We start from the raw sequence: 17,620 nt of genomic DNA, 5'->3' as shown, positions 1-17,620 counted from the left end.
ATTCTGGCTTTGCTGCACAGAGAGGGCCCCTTGTTTCTAACCAATGAGAAAGATACCTCCAGAATTCGCTCATCATCAATTTCGTTGAAGACTGTGCCATTGATCTGATTTGGCTTCAGGGCAACCCAGTTAAAAACTGGCATTCTGAATTTCGTCTTGATTGGCTTCTTAATTTTCACAGCTACAGAGGTCAGAGAGAATGAAATTAAGATGCCACCAAAACCCTCGAGAACAATCAGACAACAGTCCTTGCAGATGACACTCTAACACTGGAGGAAGGCTGGCAAGAGGTGGCCAGGTGTTTTAAAATATGGAAAACATCAGGCAACACTTTGGCCAGGGCAACTTGAGGTCATCATTTGATACAACAGCGTGTTACAGTTGCTTAGGAGCTGGGGTTTTGCTTTTATTTTATTTTTTTAATGCAGGCAACTGGGTGGTTGAAATAGAGTCACAGTGTCAGGACAATGCTTAGGACAAATAAAGAGTTGGGGAATAAAAATTATTCTTTATATTATTAGATAGCAGAGAGGGCAAAAACTCTGTGTCACTTAGTTTGACATTGGTGAATGTGAAGTCACATTCTGACATCCTAAATTTCTGGTTCTCTAACATATTTCCAAAACAAATCTTCAAAGATGATCAAAGACTGCAGATGGTGTCTGCTTAAACCACCAGGAATGAAATGTCAAGAAGGCTGACTTCCAGCCAGAGCAATACACTTCTGTGGATGATTTCAATAACGGGGATGGTATTGGCTGTTGAGAGTTATTCCAAACAGACTAAGGGCCACAAATGGCCCAAAACAGAATGTTTAAGAAGGCAAAAGGGGTACTTAGAAATCTGGGTTTGTATTGCTTTCTGGAGAAGGGCCACAGTCCCCTCCCCCTCTCTTTTAAGTGCAACCTCTCCCCAGGAATCAGCTACTACGTGCAACCAGAAGGTAAGAATGCACCCATTAAAAATACTGAAAACTTCTTAATGGAGAGGAAGGGTCCCACCTTTGAGGGGATGGGGGTGGGGGGAGTGCCACCTCCTCTTACTTTGGGGAAATGAGCTAAAAAAGGCAATCCACTAAAAATTCCATTAACTAACTACACACCGTAAAGAAGTCTTCCCAAACCAATTAGCTATAAATATTCACCGTCTTAAGTCTGTCTCAGGGATGCCCACACCACACTATTTGGGAAGGGAGGGAGAAGAAATTCAGTGCAGAACAAAAGAAATGGAACACACAACTGGGCTTTTACCTGGCTGCCTGCCTTACTGAAAAAACAGAGACAGAGAGTGCCTCTCGTTCCTCCAGAGTTACAAAGGCCACGTAAACAGAGGGAATGTCATCTGACAAATCCACACAGAAGCATGCAGGAACACAGAAACACAGCTTTTGCCAAAACAGGCTTTCCACCACCAAATGTGACACTTTACTCTCCACTACCCAACAGTGTCCATTTCTGTCCTCGCTACCCAGGAAAGCCCATGTCCTGCAGGGGACGAAGGACCAGACCTTCCTCTAGTCTGGCACTTCTGCAGAGTTGAGGGAGAAGAGGTGGACGGGAGTGGGGGTGACAGGTCAGCGCCATCTAGTTCCATCATCCCTCCACAGACAACGCAGGCCTCAGGACACTCCCTACAAGCAACTCCCTGTGCAGCCACCCTACTTTTAACTCTTTAAGCAAGATTAGGAATAAGCCTGAGATCAGAGCACAGGCCAAAAAGTTCTCTTCTGAAAGGCTGCCCTGACTCTGACTGGGGAGTTGGGGGGCTGGGTTAGTAGAGGCGGGTCTATAGGTGGCCACGATACGCACCATGTTCCCAGTGTTCAAGCTACAGGAAGTGGCTCTGCGTGGGTGGGTGGGTGTTCTGTAGAGAGAACCGAGCACCAGAGGGAGGGGACTAGGAAAGCAGCACCCAGCAGCTTTTCCTTGTTCTGGGGAGGAGCCTTCCTCTCTCCCTCAGGATAAATCTAAAATCCTTCTAGGGACTTCCCTGGCGGTGGTCCAGTGGTTAAGACTCTGCGCTCCCAATACAGGGGGCACGGGTTCGATCCCTGGTTGGGGAACTAAGATCCCACATGCCACGGGGCACGGCCAAAAACAAACAAACAAACAAATAAAATTTTTAAAAAACCTAAAATCCTTCTAGAGTTGAGGCCTTAGATCCAACTTTAAAAACTAAACTAAAAAACATTCCTTTCCCTAGGGAGAAAGGAACAGGGAACCTGAAATCCAGGACGCCTGCTTAAAGGGCCATAACCTCTTCTACAGGCTTAACTAAAACATGTGGGCAACCCTGGAATCACAACAGCCAGCCAGCACCACACCTCCCCGCAGACACAGAGCAAATGCAATGGCTCGATGGGAGATGGGGTGGAGACGTCAAGGCACAGCGTGACCCACAGGAACACACGGCAGACACTCAACACACTCAGGGAGGAGCAACCTACAGAAAAGCTTGATTGGCCCGTCTTTTGTGGAAGCAGAAAGAACAAAGAAAATACAAAAGAAAAATTAGATACGGTTAGCGTTCAGCGGCTCAGCAGTCCACACACTCTTAGCAGAGAATCCATGTTTCTGGGACACGTTTCACAAGGCAGCACAGAGCCAAAAATTCATTTCCGTTCAGACCTGCCTTAAAGACACCCTTATTATTTTAGTTTAAAAAATAACTCTTTTTTAGAAAAGGGGGAAAAAATGATTTCATTATAGTGCTGCCAAAGAGCCATATTGACCTGTGCTAGGTATCCCATAAGATATAAACAAGTATTTTTAATGAAAAAATAATCAGCTGAAGTCCCAATTCTCACTGTGAAGTTCCAAAGCATATTCTTCCAAAGAGAAACAGCAAAGGTTACAGACTACCCAGGGGTCTGTCATTGATGACCTGACCGGGGAATGGGAACCAAGTTGGTCTAACAGATTTGAGGAGGTACGTCTTACACTTCAAATGCACATTTCACAGTACTCATATATTCTGTATAAAATGCAAAGAAAAGTCCACAAGATAAACTCAGGGGACCTCCGCCTGGTCCCCTGACTTGGTCACAAAGAAGACACTTGCTCATTGCGTGCTGAAGAGATAAGACATCCAGTTGCCTGTGGATCTAGGGGTCTAGTGATGTCACAGGTTTTTGGCTTCCCGGGGGGCCCTTGGCATATCATCTCAGCTGTCTTTTGGCTCTATGGGGACATCCTGATGCTGTCTGGCCTCTTGGTTCCAGAGAGAGAGTGTTACTGAATACACTGGCAAAGCATCTCACAAAACGGGTTACAACCACTAAGTATGAACGGCCGAATTAAGGATGAGTGATGAAAAGAGATTAAAGGCCTTGTAGAAACTGCCTGATCTCAAGCTATCAAAGACTCGTAAGGATTTTATAATCCTCATGTCTTGTAAAACACAACATCTTGTAATTGTTTAATGGACGCTTATGGCACTGAAGAGGAGTTTCTTCAGTCCCACATACAGTCCTTCAAATTGCATAAGACACAAAGGGGACAACTTCCAAATGTAGGAATCCTGAAGGGAGCAGTGAGGGATCAGCTGAACACAGAGTTTCACACTGTAAAACTGAGGCAATCACTGGAGCCAACAAATTGTAAAGATTAAGTAGGAGGAAGAACCCAGGCAAAAAATTTAACCAGAGAAGCCAAGACTCGTTCAGAAGGGAGTCCTGGACGTGCACATCTGAGACTCTTGGCTCTTCTCTCCGCCAAGGCAGTTCTGAGGTCCAAGTCGGAGTCCAGGTGAACGGAAGTAGAGGCCGTATTGCACATTAGGTTTTGTCAGACAGAAAGGAAGCAGGACCAAAGGAGAGACGTGCTCATGGTGAGCACTCCTGGGGGGCTACAGGGAAAGCCTCATCAGTGGGCCCAGGTGCACATGACAATGACACTATCACTGAAAACAGCCTGTTGATGTAACAGATTCCTGGGGCTCCTTAAGCGGTTTTCTGTTTGTTTACGTTTCAAAATCCAACAGTTTCATGATGACGCTCCTTTAACTTTTGACCTTCAGAAGCAATACAAGTTCTAGAAGAGAGCGGTAGACGAGGGAGACCTTGAAAGGTCGAAGTAAGTCATTGGTTTACTGCCAACACGACTGTGAACAGGCATCTTGTTTGACAGCTTTATAGGAGCTGGGGTGGAAGTAAACACCACAGATCTGATGTGGAACATGTTTGTTACAGGTGGTTTATTGGTGTCGAAAAGGGCTTCAGTCACCAGGATAAATTAGTCCTAATGACTGGCTGGTAAAGCTGCTGATGGGATGGACACGCTAAGAGATGGAGACTGGGAGATCGTTTACAGCTGAGACCATCATTTACACTTTGGGCAAAAGGCTCTGAAAACCACTGCAGCCTTGGAAATGAGACCATTAGAGTGCTAGTTCATCAGAAAGAAGAGACCTCATGAAGGGACTGAAATGGCTGAGGAAGCAGAATTATCTGACGTCACAGGAACGGCTTGGCAAAGCTCAGAGCAATTCCAAACGCCAGGGAAACACTCCGTGACTGGGAAAACGGCTTGCGGTATTTTAGAAAAGAGTAAAAATTCATTTTCGTGAGTCAAAAATAAGAACTTGTATTTCAAGACATTAGAGAAACTCTCTTCCTCTCACCCACACCCGCCCCGTTTTATTTCTGGTGAGGGAGGGATGCCGCATTCTATCCTGGGCAGTGGAGCATTTCAAGGCAAGAAGGTACTGCTGGTGGCAATGCTTCTCTTTGAAGCTTAATTCCACTGTAGTAAATTGTGATGCCCTCAAATGTTCGGAAGAAACGCCTGGAAGCCTACATCAAGCAATTAACACAGAGAGGCATTTTCCCCTTTTATAGATGCCATCGAAAATACCTTCAAAGAAAAGAGCCATAAGCACTGAAAGCACGCTGTGTCAGAGCTTGGACTGTCTGTCATGTTTGCTGAACCCATGAAAATGCACTGATCCCTAAGAAGGTAACCTGTCTCTCTTCCCTTCTCTAGGTGGGGAGAGAAAAGGTAGGAAGACGGTGTGAAATCAGAACTTCCTGTCAGGGAAAGAGTGACAAAGGCTACTGAAAGAAAAATGCCTCCTGTGTACAATTTCCCCTTTACTGGCTGCATTAGCAGGAATGTTCTTATATTAAGAGGAGACACATGTGATTTTGCAAGAGACCTGGACTTTGAAAGAATGGCCTGGACCCTCTGGAGGTCAGACAATTGAGTATTTGTATTAAATATCTGGGTCTTAAATCTGCGCTCTTACCTGCTAATCCTGAGTTGAAAACCACTGTGGGTGAAGACGTCCCGGGCAGCGGGGGTGCAGAGGGAGGAGGGGGGGGCAAAGGGGGAGCCGGCACAGTCTCAGCAGCAGGACCTGGGAGAGGAGGGGGCGGGGGGGGGGCGGAGGGAGGGGGGGGGGGCAAGGGGGGAGCCGGCACAGTCTCAGCAGCAGGACCTGGGAGAGGAGGCGGTGGCGGAGGGGGAGGCGGGGGAGGGGGAGGGGGAGGCGGGGGAGGGGGAGGGGGCATAGGCGGCGTGGCTGGACCATTTCGCGCTAGCAAAAGAAAAGAAACAAATCGACTTTGAAAACAGGGGAACGGTTTTTCCTGCAATATGCCATGTGTACATAAAGGACCTGAAAACAAACACTGAGGAGGACAAAGGGTTTTTTCCCCAAAGACTATAAAAATGTCCTCGGTGACAAATGGGGAGCATTCTGTGCCATGTGTGAAATGAAGACGTATAACCTTCATCTCAAAAGGTAAAAGTTCTTGGAATCAATCAATAAAAGAACATGCCAACAGAAACAGACAAAGGACATAGGTGAACCGTAGGTAAAAGAAGAAGTACAGATATCCCAAAAATCTACCTCAGCTCTCTCGCCAAGGCTTCCTACCTGCTTCAGGTGTGTCTGACGACAGAGGCAGTGGTGGGGGAGGAGGGGGCAAGGGTCCCGAGGAGGCGGCCCCCGTCACTGGCCCCACAAAGTCACCCACCGCCACTTCGGACCCCGTGGGCAATGTGCCAGAAGCCACGACCGGCAGGATGGCGATGTCCCCATCCCCTTTCTTCTGAATTTTAATGGTCCCTTGTTTCTCCAGCTCATGAATCTTTTTTTCTAGGGTAGACTGTCTTTGAATGGCTTCTTCTTTCTCTTTGACCATTTTCCTTAATGTGTGAACCTGGGTATTTGCATCTTTGTAGATTTCCTGCAAAAAAGCCCATGGTCAAGAGTTGGTCTTCACGTGACATTCGTGCCTATTACCGTTACGTTGGCAAATTGAGGATAAAGAAAATAACAAAAAAAAAAAAAGGGAAATAGGATACTTAAAAATATATACATATAGGAATTCTATGGAACTCAGCCAGAACTTATAAAGTCCCATTCTTTATCAATTGTTCACTGGAAATGCATGCAATACATTCTAGCAGTTGTTACTGTTGAGGTAATTCTTTCCATTAATAAATACAGCTAAGTCAGTTTTCCCCACAGATGAAGAGGAACAGGGCAGAGATGACCCAAAAATAATTTTATAGCTGACTTTGGAATATCCTGAGGGTATTCTGGTGGTGCAGCATGTTTTCTTTTCACTTTTGTTAAAATTCATTTGTTACTCCTAGATACATATCAGCTAACAGTAGACAAAAGGTCCCTAAATCAGACTTGGACAGAAGTCAGACTGGGATTAAAAATCTGCAAATCATGGAATAATCCACTCATGAGCAACCAGGGGCTGACTGTTTTGAATGGATTTCTCTGGCCTTCACAATGCCCCACTGACCAAGCTCAGGACAGCAACTGTTGTAACATTTTCCAAAACAGGCCAATGTTTCCCTCCAATAATTCCTTATTTCTGTCTAGGTTCTTTGCAGAAAACAAAGAAGTTACAATTTTCAATTCAAAGGCTGTCCTGGTTCCTTTTATAAGGGGTCCACAGAGGTTCCAGTGGAAGGATTTTATGGAACTCACTTGCTGGGCCTTACACACGTGATCTCTCACTACAAACCTCCAGCAGGTAGGGAAACATTCTTCACACCCTGTGTATTATTAATAATCTGAGAGTCTGAACTTGAATTGAGTCCATATGCGACAACTCTGTCTCGATGGAGTGCCAGAAAACAAATTTCCTAGAGATGGAGTGCCAGAAAATAAATTTCCTAGAGATGGAGTGCCAGAAAATAAATTTCCTAGAGTTAACTGTAGGACCTGTCAGAATATCAAGCAACACACACAGACATGATAACCATCACATAAAATGTGCCATATCGTTAACGGTCGTGTAAAGGCAAGCCATTTGCCTAAAAGCCCTCCAGGCATTTTGGTGTTTTTATGTTCAAGCACATGGATGGCACTCCATAAATACCTGACCTGTAAGGTAAAACAATGCTAAAGCCAAACAAAATAGGTGGGATTATCTGATAATAAAATGGATTGATTTTGCTTTTGACTTTTTTCTTTCTCTTTCTCTCTCTTTTTTTTTTCTTTTGGTGAATGCCAGTAGGTCTTGTCTATGTTGTGATTTCACCGTTTCCATGGCAACTACCAAATCTGGTTTCAAGCAGAAGCAAAGCAAAGAAATACAAAGAAGTCCAAGTCCTAAGAAAAATAAATAAGCAGCTTGAATTAAATCCATGCTGTGTTTTTATTTCCAACTAAATGGGTGATCCACAGAATTCACTCAGACTCGTCCAGATGGGAAAATACTGTTGCTCCCAAAACCTGTGATAAGGAAGTAATGAAGCCCCAGCATTTGACTGCACACACATGTGAAGACATACCCTAACTGTGTACTTTTCATTTGAGTTTCACCTCTGAAATGGTTCCAGTAAATATGCCGCATCCATGCCTCCCTCTGCTGTGAACACCTGCGGGTCCTATCTACTAGGCTAAAAGCTAGAGCACATTCCCTGCAATGCCCACCTGGGGTGGCTACCATCATCACACTTACCCGAACAACATCCAGCTCCTTGTTCCTCTGCATGAGCTGCTTTTCCAGTTCCACGATCTTAGACATGGCTTCATTCTCTGTGTCTTGCAGTTTTTCTGACAACTATAAAGTTTTGAAAGGGAAGATGTGTCACAACAAAAGATCATTCTCATCAGGTCCTTGGTTTTTCAGAAAGCGTAGCTCAGAGACCACTAGGGGCCCATCAGAGTCCTGCATGTGTTCCCCAAGTTGTTTTCTGAAAATGTTAATATTTATAAGATGGTGCTGAATACACACTTGTTTCTTAGAGGAAATCATTTACAAGGGATCCTTAATAAAACCCATAAGTCAGCTCCTTAGTGTTTTGACATACACAGTGTATCTTTCTCCATTTCTGCAGGGGCCAGCAAAGGTAGAGAATAGTAGGTGAGGGAGGAGGACGAGTCACCTTTCCCTCCCTAAGAGAAGGCCATTAGGCAAAAGCTTTTGAAAACTGTTGACCCAGAAAACTTGGTTTTGTTGTTATAAGTCACCAGTTGAAAAAATACTACTGCTTGTTTTGACTCAAACTATCCAAATAATAAAAGTCATTTTGGAGGAGTAGTTCAAATAAACAGGTGGTTACTACAATAGCAGGTTATGTAAGTATGGTCATGCAATGCCAGCTAAGGCTTCAGAGAAAGATGGGGTGAGCCATGAGTGAAAGTTACTTTTCACATAAGGCTCTAAAATTGGGCAACTTCTGATTTCTTACATCTCACTGAGAATAATCACACATAAAGAAAATCAGGGAGGCAAGGTGAGGAGGAAGAGTGGAGATTTACGCTGACCAAGTTCAGAATATAATATAAATATTTTAAGGGAAGAGACAAAAAGAGAAAAAGGAAGAGCCTATAAATGCTCTCCCTAAGCAGGTACCAACTAAGTCAGCACAGCACTTACAAAGGGAGGGGTTTTGGCAACTTGGCTAAACCACAAGCCATGAAGATGTCCCTTTTCAGACTGATGGGAAAAGAGGAAGGACATTAAGCTCAAGTAATACTCTTAACTAAGAAAATGCAGAGAAAAATAAAGGGACCGTTCAAAGAGAAAAACCACATCCCTCCAATTCCTTTCACAATTAAGGACACTTTCAATCAGAATTCAGTAAAAGGATGTGGTCCTCACAATGTTTGGGTTTTAAGACACACCATATTCCTGTTCATTATACTGAGAGGACACTTCTTGAAAGAAGAAGATATATGGGAAAACTTGCCGATTTCCTTGAAAATGCTACCGTTGAGATGAAGCTATTTAGAACTTGAGTACCCATGAGGCAGGAAAGTGAAGACCCACATCATGAGGACACTAGATCAGCCCGTCCACAGATTGCATAGACACATTTGGTACAAGATGGCTCACATTCAGAAGAAGATACTTCTTCACCAAACTGACATATCTTAGTTGCATTTCTCTTCAGGTAATGCCAATCTTCTAACTCGCCTGTGCTTATAACTAAGGTGGCCAGGAAATCTGGTCGCAGCAGAAACTGAGCAGTGAACGAAGGCAACGGGTTCCACTTAGTTGTAAGTAACATACCTGCCTTCATTGAAAGAGCCCAGAATGGCTTCTGATCGCTCTCTAGCTCAAGTTGCATCTCATTCCTAGACTCCAAATCCTTTTGTTCACTGCCATAAAAGCTAACATCTGTTCTGCCTTGCACCTAGCTGAAACATTAGTCATTTTTCTTTTTCTGAGAGGTAGTTACATGAGAGATGTTTTCTTCCAGTTCTTCCACCCTCTCCAAAGCTGCATTCTTGGTTTCCGCATCTTCCAGCAGAGCTCCCACATCAAACACATTGTCCAGGTAAGCCTGAATCTGTACCTGCAGCTTGTCACTCTCAGTATGTTTCAGCTTCTAAAAATCAAAATGCAGGAGAACGTGGTGTTAGCATATCTGTGGAAACACAACATAATTACCCAAGAGCCTACATGTTTTTGTTTGTTCCTTCCAAGAGAGGTTTTTTGTTGGTTGTTTGTTTGTTTGTTTTATGGCCACATCACAAGGCATGTGGGATCTTAATTCCCCAACCAGCTATGGAACCTGGGCCCCTTGCGTTGGAAGCACGGAGTCTTAACCACTAGACCACCAGGGAAGTCCCCCAAGAGAGGGTTTTGTATCTCATTCTCCTTAAGAGAACTCTGGAGTAACCATCTAAGAGGGTACCATCAGATTACTTTCTGGTGCTTACCCTCTCCCAAATATACACACATTTCCTCCCTAATCCTTCCTGTAGACATATTCCCCATTCGGATATATTTCAACCTAAAACATTTTTGATGCAGGTGAAATCAAGATAACAGAAAAATCAAAAGGGAACAACAGTCATAAGTAACATAAAACTTGAGGGGTGTCTGTGTGGTAGAGAAGATTAGAGTGGGTGGTATCTTGCCTGGGTAGTGATGGTAGTTCCGGTTGAGGGTGAGGGGTACATGGGAGTCGAGGAAGACACTGATAGAGTATATTAGACTCGGGGATTATTTTAGCACTAGTTCCTAGAACCCATCCCCCATAATTACTTGGCTAAGACACTCCCCCAACATGAGCTCAGGGCTCCCAAAGCACAGATCAGGAACCTTTCCCCCATTCACTGTATTCTAGGGCCAGGCATCCCAAAGGAAGTCAACTAGCTCTAAGGTAAAATTAGAGGTCAAGTAAATCAGTCAATCCTTCTTACAAGTAGCATAAGTCATGTCTTTCCCTGGGGAGCAGATGAGTGGCTAGAATAATATCTGGCACATGGATGATGCCAATAAACATTTACTGAACAAGTCAATGATGACTTACAAGGTTGGGTTTTTGTAAACTAATGAAGCATTTATATATTATATGCTTATGTTATTATTCTTCTAACCACTTCTATCAAAGTCCAGAACCAACAGACCAGGAAGTTAGAGAAATACAGAGTTTTTGGAAAAAATCAAATTTTTAAGAGGAATTCTACTCTACAAATAAATTCTCAGGAAAAAAGATTTTCTCCTAGGTCCAATCTAGAATTCTACATCTTAGCTGTCTTGAAGAGAGTATGTTCCACCTTAGTTTATGAGTCAGAACTGAAAAAAAATTTCTGAACAAGGGCAAAGCCTAGAAAAGAACATGAAGAAGCAGCTTAGCGGGATTTTTCACAAGATTCACAGTGAGTAACAGGCGCTGATGTTACTACCTGTCATTGTATCCTGGCGCCTGAAATGAGCTCTGTGCAGCCACAACAAAACTGAACCTAAAACCCCATTAGGAATACACCCAACTTTCATTCAAATATTGCTACTCTCAGGGCATGTGGAGAAAGAGAAGAGAGGAACCCTGATTTCAAAGCAGGAACAAACTGTTGAATACAATATTCTGTCAAAGATATTAGTTATTCTTTAAATAGGAAAGCAATTCAAACAAACTTTTCAATGGAAATCTTCCATGGCTCCACCTGAGTAGAGTCTTTAGACAACATTAGGCCAGTCTACTCGAGGGCAGCCCAGCTGGTCTGATAAACAAGGCCATGAGCTCAAGAGTAACCAACTCTGCAACTCCACTTTGCGATACACTGAGGGTACCACCTGTGTAATCCCTGGCTTCACTCAAAAGGGAGATGGGCAGGTGAACTCTGGAGATGTTCAAGGGAAGTACTTCTATTTTCTTCACTGTTAGAAACAGGCTTGAAATTGAGGTCAACAATTCTTGCCCTATTACTAGTGGCCTTTCCAATTCAAGTGGATCATTCCCTATGCAGAAGGGAAAACAAAACTGCCAGAGTCAAAAGACAAGGGCACATCCTGTGCACACACAGCTACTTAAGTCTGTTTATGATTTTCACATCAACTTTGTTTTTTCGGCAAAGAAGTTCAGGGAACTGGCTGAGCACTTCCGCAAGGGAGCAAGAGAAAGAGAAACTTTAGATCTCTCTTCTCTCAAGAACTAAAAGCAGAATTTCTAAAAACACAAACACTTTAAGCAGAATTTAACAGCTACATGAGGAAGTCTCTAGTGTCCACTTCCTCATTATTTTTTGATGCTCCAAGCATTTATTCATCACTCTACAGCAGTCTTGGTTTGACTTTCCCTGCCCAGATGGTGTCCACAGAGTAACTAAGAATGCATATTGCCCAACAGTCCGGATGAAGGGTACAGTGAGACTTGACCCAGACAGAGCTCAAAAGCAGAGGAAAGCTGTAGCAAGGCTCTAAGAAGTTATTTGACTCCAGTACTAAAAGGCTGCTGGCAGAAGACAACCTAAGGCCCTAGGAGGTCTGCAAGAATCCAGCTTCCCTGGCAGATCACATCACTCAGATTGGTTCTTTTAACTAGCACTACAGCACCTGATTGCATGGAGCCTTAAGTGTTCTTTGGTCATTATGGAAGTGCACCTTTGAGGGTAGGCAATAAAGCAAGTCTCATAATGGAACTAAAGGTTACAGCTATACTTACATCCAAGTATTCATCCAGGCCTAACTTGGTAAATTCATATTGGAGGTGAACTCTGAAATTCATGTCTTCTACTGAATGGACTACAATATTAATAAACTGCATAGAGGCCACCTGAAATGAAATTGTCAACAGGTTAGATGAGCTCCAAACTTGTTTTCTCAGTTTAATCATAGTCATATATTTTCAATTTCACAAATCTAAGCTCACTTACCAATTTCCTTTTCCTTTGTTTCATTGGGTCTTTAAAAATATTTTACAATTTTTAAAAATTCAAAAGTTATAGAGGTACCACAATAAGATATCACTTCATATCCACTAAGATGCTATCATCAAAAAGAAAGATAATAACAAGTGTTGGCAAGGATGTGGAAAAACTGGAACCCTCATCCACTGCTGGTGGGGATATAAAATAGTGCAGCCACTTTGAAAAGCTTGATAGTTCCTCAAAATGTTATTCAGAGTTACTGTGTGACCCTGCAATCCCACTCCTAGGAATATACCCAAGAGAAATGAAAACATACATCTGCATAAAAATTTGTACACAAATGTTCATAGTAGCATTATTCATAATAACCAAAAAGTAGGGGGAAAAACCCCCAATGTCCATGAGCTGATGGATTACAAAAATGTGATTCCATTCATGTGAAATATCCAGAATGGGAATATTTATAGAGACAGACAGTAGGTTAGCAGTTGCCTAGGACTGGGGGTGGGAAAAATGACCACTAATGGGTACAGGAATTCTTTGGGGGCGGGGGGAGGAGGCAACAAAATGTTCTAAATTAGATTGCAGTGATGATTGCACAACCCTACAAATACGCTAAAAATACACTGAACTGAGCACTTCAGATGTGTAAGTTGGATGGTATGTTAATTGTATCTCGGTAAAGCTGTTTTTAAAAAGTCTTATAGGCATATAGAACACACTCAGTTATTACCAGTACATTGTAGAAATGTGATAATTATTACAACGAAGAACATTTAAATCACCTGTAATCACACCACAAGGTAATCACTTCTAAAATTTTACTGTGGGCCCCGCCATACCAACAGGACAGTAACAGAGCTTCTGACCCATCTTTCCATTTTAAACAATCAACCAGTTTCTATTCCATAAAAGCCTTGGATTTGCTACATTCTCCCCACAACTGCATCAGTGGCTCTGATCTGCCACAGAGAAAACCAGTCCCCAGCTTAGTAAATAACAGAACAGAGTTTAATGTATCTATTTTGTTTTCAATAGGGACAGTCAGTTTATTTACAGTGAAAATATCTCACTAATGCTTTCCCTCTATAGTTACCCAGAGACTTGCAAGGAGGCATGACTGTGGGACCCACATTCACACTTACTCTAAAAACTGCCTCGCTCTTCCTCTCTCCCCCAAACCCCACTTTTTTTTTATCTTGTTTAAATTGTTTTTCTCGAGTTAGATTCGTCTTTGAGTATATGTTATCCATTGGGTATCTGTGGAAGATGTGTAAACTCTCTAGGTTACATGAGGAATCTATCACAATTTACTAAAAAATTATGTCAGGTGCTATGGCTCAATAAGCTAAAAAAGATTTTGTCACTTTTTTGTTTTCTTTTGCCCACAAGAAAAAATAAGTAAATACATAGAAAGGTCTTGTGCTACATTTGAAGCATTTATATTAAGTTTTACATGGAATATGTTGTTAGGGAAGTTGTGCAACTTAATTGCATTCCCAAGACAGTTTATGAAAAGCCTCATTTTCTGGAAAAAACCCATATGGCTAGATTTTGGCATCTTTCCATTTCTCTTGTAAAGCAGGTCTAAGTGATCTATTGAGTGTTATACTATGCCGAAGAGGTAACTATTTGCTAGATGGCACATGACTCGAGCACACATATAGTATATCCATATACTAACAGCCTCTATATAAGATTCTCCAATGCATGTTCATAGGAATAAATGAACTGACAGGAAATATGCTCTCATTTGTCAACAGTGCAGGTGTTGTAAAGGGCTTAACATCATTATAATTTCAGTAGAAACTCAAATGGCAGAGAGATCTGGTAGGTATGATAAATGAGTGAAGTGGCCCGTGTGTAATACAATAGGGAATGGTGTGCACTGTGACAGACTGGAAAGGCTATCTTCAGACTTAAGGAATAGGGACAACTTGGCTCCAGCAGCTGATATTCTACGAACAGGGACCTAGCGTTACCAGAACTTTTTAGTTCTCAGGAAAATCAGAAATCTGTAATTTAAGGCACAATTTTCAAATTTTTTTTTTTTTTTTTTTTTTTTTTTTTTTTTTTTTTTTGCGGTACGCGGGCCTCTCACTGCTGTGGCCTCTCCCTTTGCAGAGCACAGGCTCCAGACGCGCAGGCTCAGCGGCCATGGCTCACGGGCCCAGCCACTCCGTGGCATGTGGGATCTTCCCGGACCGGGGCACGAACCCGTGTCTCCTGCATCAGCAGGCGGACTCTCAACCACTGCGCCACCAGGGAAGCCCCTCAAATTTTTTAACGGAAGGACATCACTGTCATACTAAACTCACAAGCCTGTATGTATGTTGGCTTCAGCCTGGGAGGCTCCAGTTTGCAATGTCAGCTCTAAAGGAACAAATAACTTCCCCCTATGAAGGCAGAGGAAAGATCCTGGTCAGGTGAGCCAGGGCATGACTTCTTTACATATTTGTCACCAGTGCAAATGTTAGCCTTAAACTCTCCAAAAAAATCCCGATGACAAGAACTAAAAAGTCAATGTAAAAGTATTCCTTGTTTCAAATTTATATTTACCTTTTGAAAAAGTATGTATACATATGCTTTATGGAACAGAAAAGTTCTATAAAAGATTTCAACCGATACTGATTTGGGAAGGGGCTGAGGACTAGGAAGTGTATAAAATTTGAGGACCCAGAAAACATTCTTCATACAAAAGGGTTAGAAATCTGCAAAGCTATGTTCCATGTTTTATAATCACTGAAGCAATTCAAATGAAAACTGCCTGGCATCCCAAGCACATGTTTTAGAAGACCTGATGACAGAAGAACTGAACAGAATACCTGCTCCAGGCTAGAAGGGATCTGGGAAATTAAGCCCAAGTAAAGAATCTCCTGGGTCCAGAAGTTTCCAAGGTCAACTGAATTAGGTCAAAGAAAGCAGACCTGGGTGTACTCAAGGGTAATCTGGCTCTGGAAATTCTCTACAGTGGATTTCACCTTCAGTCCAGGATTAAGATTTAGGTACATAGATTCAGAAGTGCTCAAACTCCTTTTGCTTTTTGTACCTGAAGATGACAGTCTTGCTGCTGAATCACAAATTATTATTATTTTTTTTTTTTGTGCGGTACGCGGGCCTCTCACTGTTGTGGCCTCTCCCGTTGCGGAGCACAGGCTCCGGACGCGCAGGCTCAGCGGCCATGACTCACGGGCCCAGCCGCTCCGCGGCATGTGGGATCTTCCCGGACCGGGGCACGAACCCGTGTCCCCTGCATCGGCAGGCGGACTCTCAACCACTGCGCCACCAGGGAAGCTCTGAATCACACATTTTTGCATGTGATTTACCCTGCTAAGGAGACCTGCAGTATGATCACACCCTCACAGAATTACTAGTGCAGGAAATCAAGAGAGGAAAAAAAAAATCACTGCTATGTATGAATTTGGGGGATATATACCGTCAGTTCTACAAACCAAAGCACTTCAGTCTTTGAGAATACAGTCCGGAGAAAACCACTGGCTGGGTGTGCAAAAGGCAGAATGGTTAACATTCTCGGTTTCTACTTTAAGGATTCTTATGAGCACTACTGACAGCTAAAGCTGGCTCTTGCAGGCATTTGTGCCAGGTGTTAACTTCCTTTTCGCAAATGCATGGCTTCACCCTTTGCTATAAATACAGTTGACCCTTGAACAACATGGGTTTGAACTGTGTGGGTCCACTCACACGTGAATTTTTTTCAATAGCAAATACTAGGTACGACACGATTCACAGTTGGTTGAATGTGCGGACATGGAACCGTGTAAGCAGACAGCCAACTGTAAGTTAACAGGTGGGTTTTCCACCCTAGGGAAGGTCAGCACCCCTAACCCCCCACATTGTTCAAGGGTCAACAAGAGTACTGTAATCAGTACTTTGGGCCTTTACTATAGTGTATACATAAAGAATAAAACTGCAGATAAATGCCATAAAGGTAAAATACAGATTAAAAGAGCAAGTCTAAATTGGATCTTTAGCATATTATACTCAGTTTCCTATCCTTTATAACATATAATACATATGTATGTATAATATATAAATATAAATGGATTTAGGAAATAACTGCTAAAAACTGAGTTTGCTTTATTGAAAGTAGTACTGAAATAACTCACCATAAAATCTATGTTATTGTCCTCATTTCTGAAATGTTCCATCAACTTCTCAAAGCGCTGTTTTTCTCCACAAACCTGAAACACACATTATCATTGTGCACGTGAAATTCCAAACATAAGCACTCCAAAACTAGATGCAGAAATTTTAGCATTAATAATTATTTCCAGAACATCTTTTTTTTTTTTCCTCTCTCGCAGGCTATTTACTTCTCTTCCTATAATTAACACACAAATAGCAAAGTGAGCCAGGACCAAAGCTCACCCTTGGTTTCTCTTGCATGTTCTCTTGCTATTTTGAAATCCATACCGAATGTGCTCTTTTTTCACTGGTCATCTTTGTTTGCCCCACCAATCTTTTTAGCTGGCATTCAGAAGCCCAGAATGTTGCTTATGGTTACAAAGAAAAAAAAAAAAGACCATACTTTTCCTTTTTACAAAAGTACTTTTGAAACAGACATGCTAAAAGATTTTAATAACTTTGTATTTAAATTATTTGAGAAGCAGATTCAAAATGTTCATATCATGTCTAACCAAATCAAATAATTTTAAGCATAAACTACAACACAAAAACTCTGGGAGGCTATCTAACCCATTCAAGGTGGATACAGAAATTTGCAGTAATTTGTAAAGCAGCACTCCAGAGGCCTGAAATTCACACATTCAGCTTGAATTAATGCTTTTGCTGAACAGGTGAAATAAGCAGATAAAATACTGTGAACTCCAGAGCCGCAAGGTATTCTGGTTATACGTGGAATTAAATACATGGAGTTAAGAACACAGAGTCAAAGAAAGATTTGTACCAAATAACGACTCTCTGGAGACTTATGCCCAAAAAATCAAAGGAAGAACTTTAATTCTTTCAGTGTCCTTGTCTACCTTTTTTGGAGCAAAGTCCTAAACCCATTGGTTGATTGATTCCA

The 17,620-nt window shown here is 42.4% G+C and overlaps 1 protein-coding gene across 3 annotated transcripts in view; it reads right to left on the bottom strand.

Moving 5' to 3' along the window:
• The window catches only part of FMNL2 (formin like 2), a 316,947-nt gene that overhangs the window by 19,392 nt on the left and 279,935 nt on the right, over positions 1-17,620 (bottom strand). For all 3 annotated transcript variants that reach the window (XM_024122302.3, XM_024122303.3, XM_028478061.2), the window contains exons 10-17: positions 16,701-16,775; positions 12,369-12,479; positions 9,657-9,806; positions 7,931-8,032; positions 5,878-6,190; positions 5,437-5,535; positions 5,245-5,355; positions 57-181 (exon numbers count right to left, since the gene is read on the bottom strand). In XM_024122302.3, the coding sequence (XP_023978070.1) occupies positions 57-181; positions 5,245-5,355; positions 5,437-5,535; positions 5,878-6,190; positions 7,931-8,032; positions 9,657-9,806; positions 12,369-12,479; positions 16,701-16,775 (1,086 nt within the window). The remainder of the gene's footprint in view (positions 1-56; positions 182-5,244; positions 5,356-5,436; positions 5,536-5,877; positions 6,191-7,930; positions 8,033-9,656; positions 9,807-12,368; positions 12,480-16,700; positions 16,776-17,620) is intronic.

This window comes from Physeter macrocephalus, chromosome 2 (genome assembly GCF_002837175.3).
Source record: "Physeter macrocephalus isolate SW-GA chromosome 2, ASM283717v5, whole genome shotgun sequence".
NCBI classification, from domain to species: domain Eukaryota; kingdom Metazoa; phylum Chordata; class Mammalia; order Artiodactyla; family Physeteridae; genus Physeter; species Physeter macrocephalus.
The sequence above is the reverse complement of the archived record's forward strand: the minus strand, read 5'-3'. Positions and strand labels throughout refer to the sequence as shown.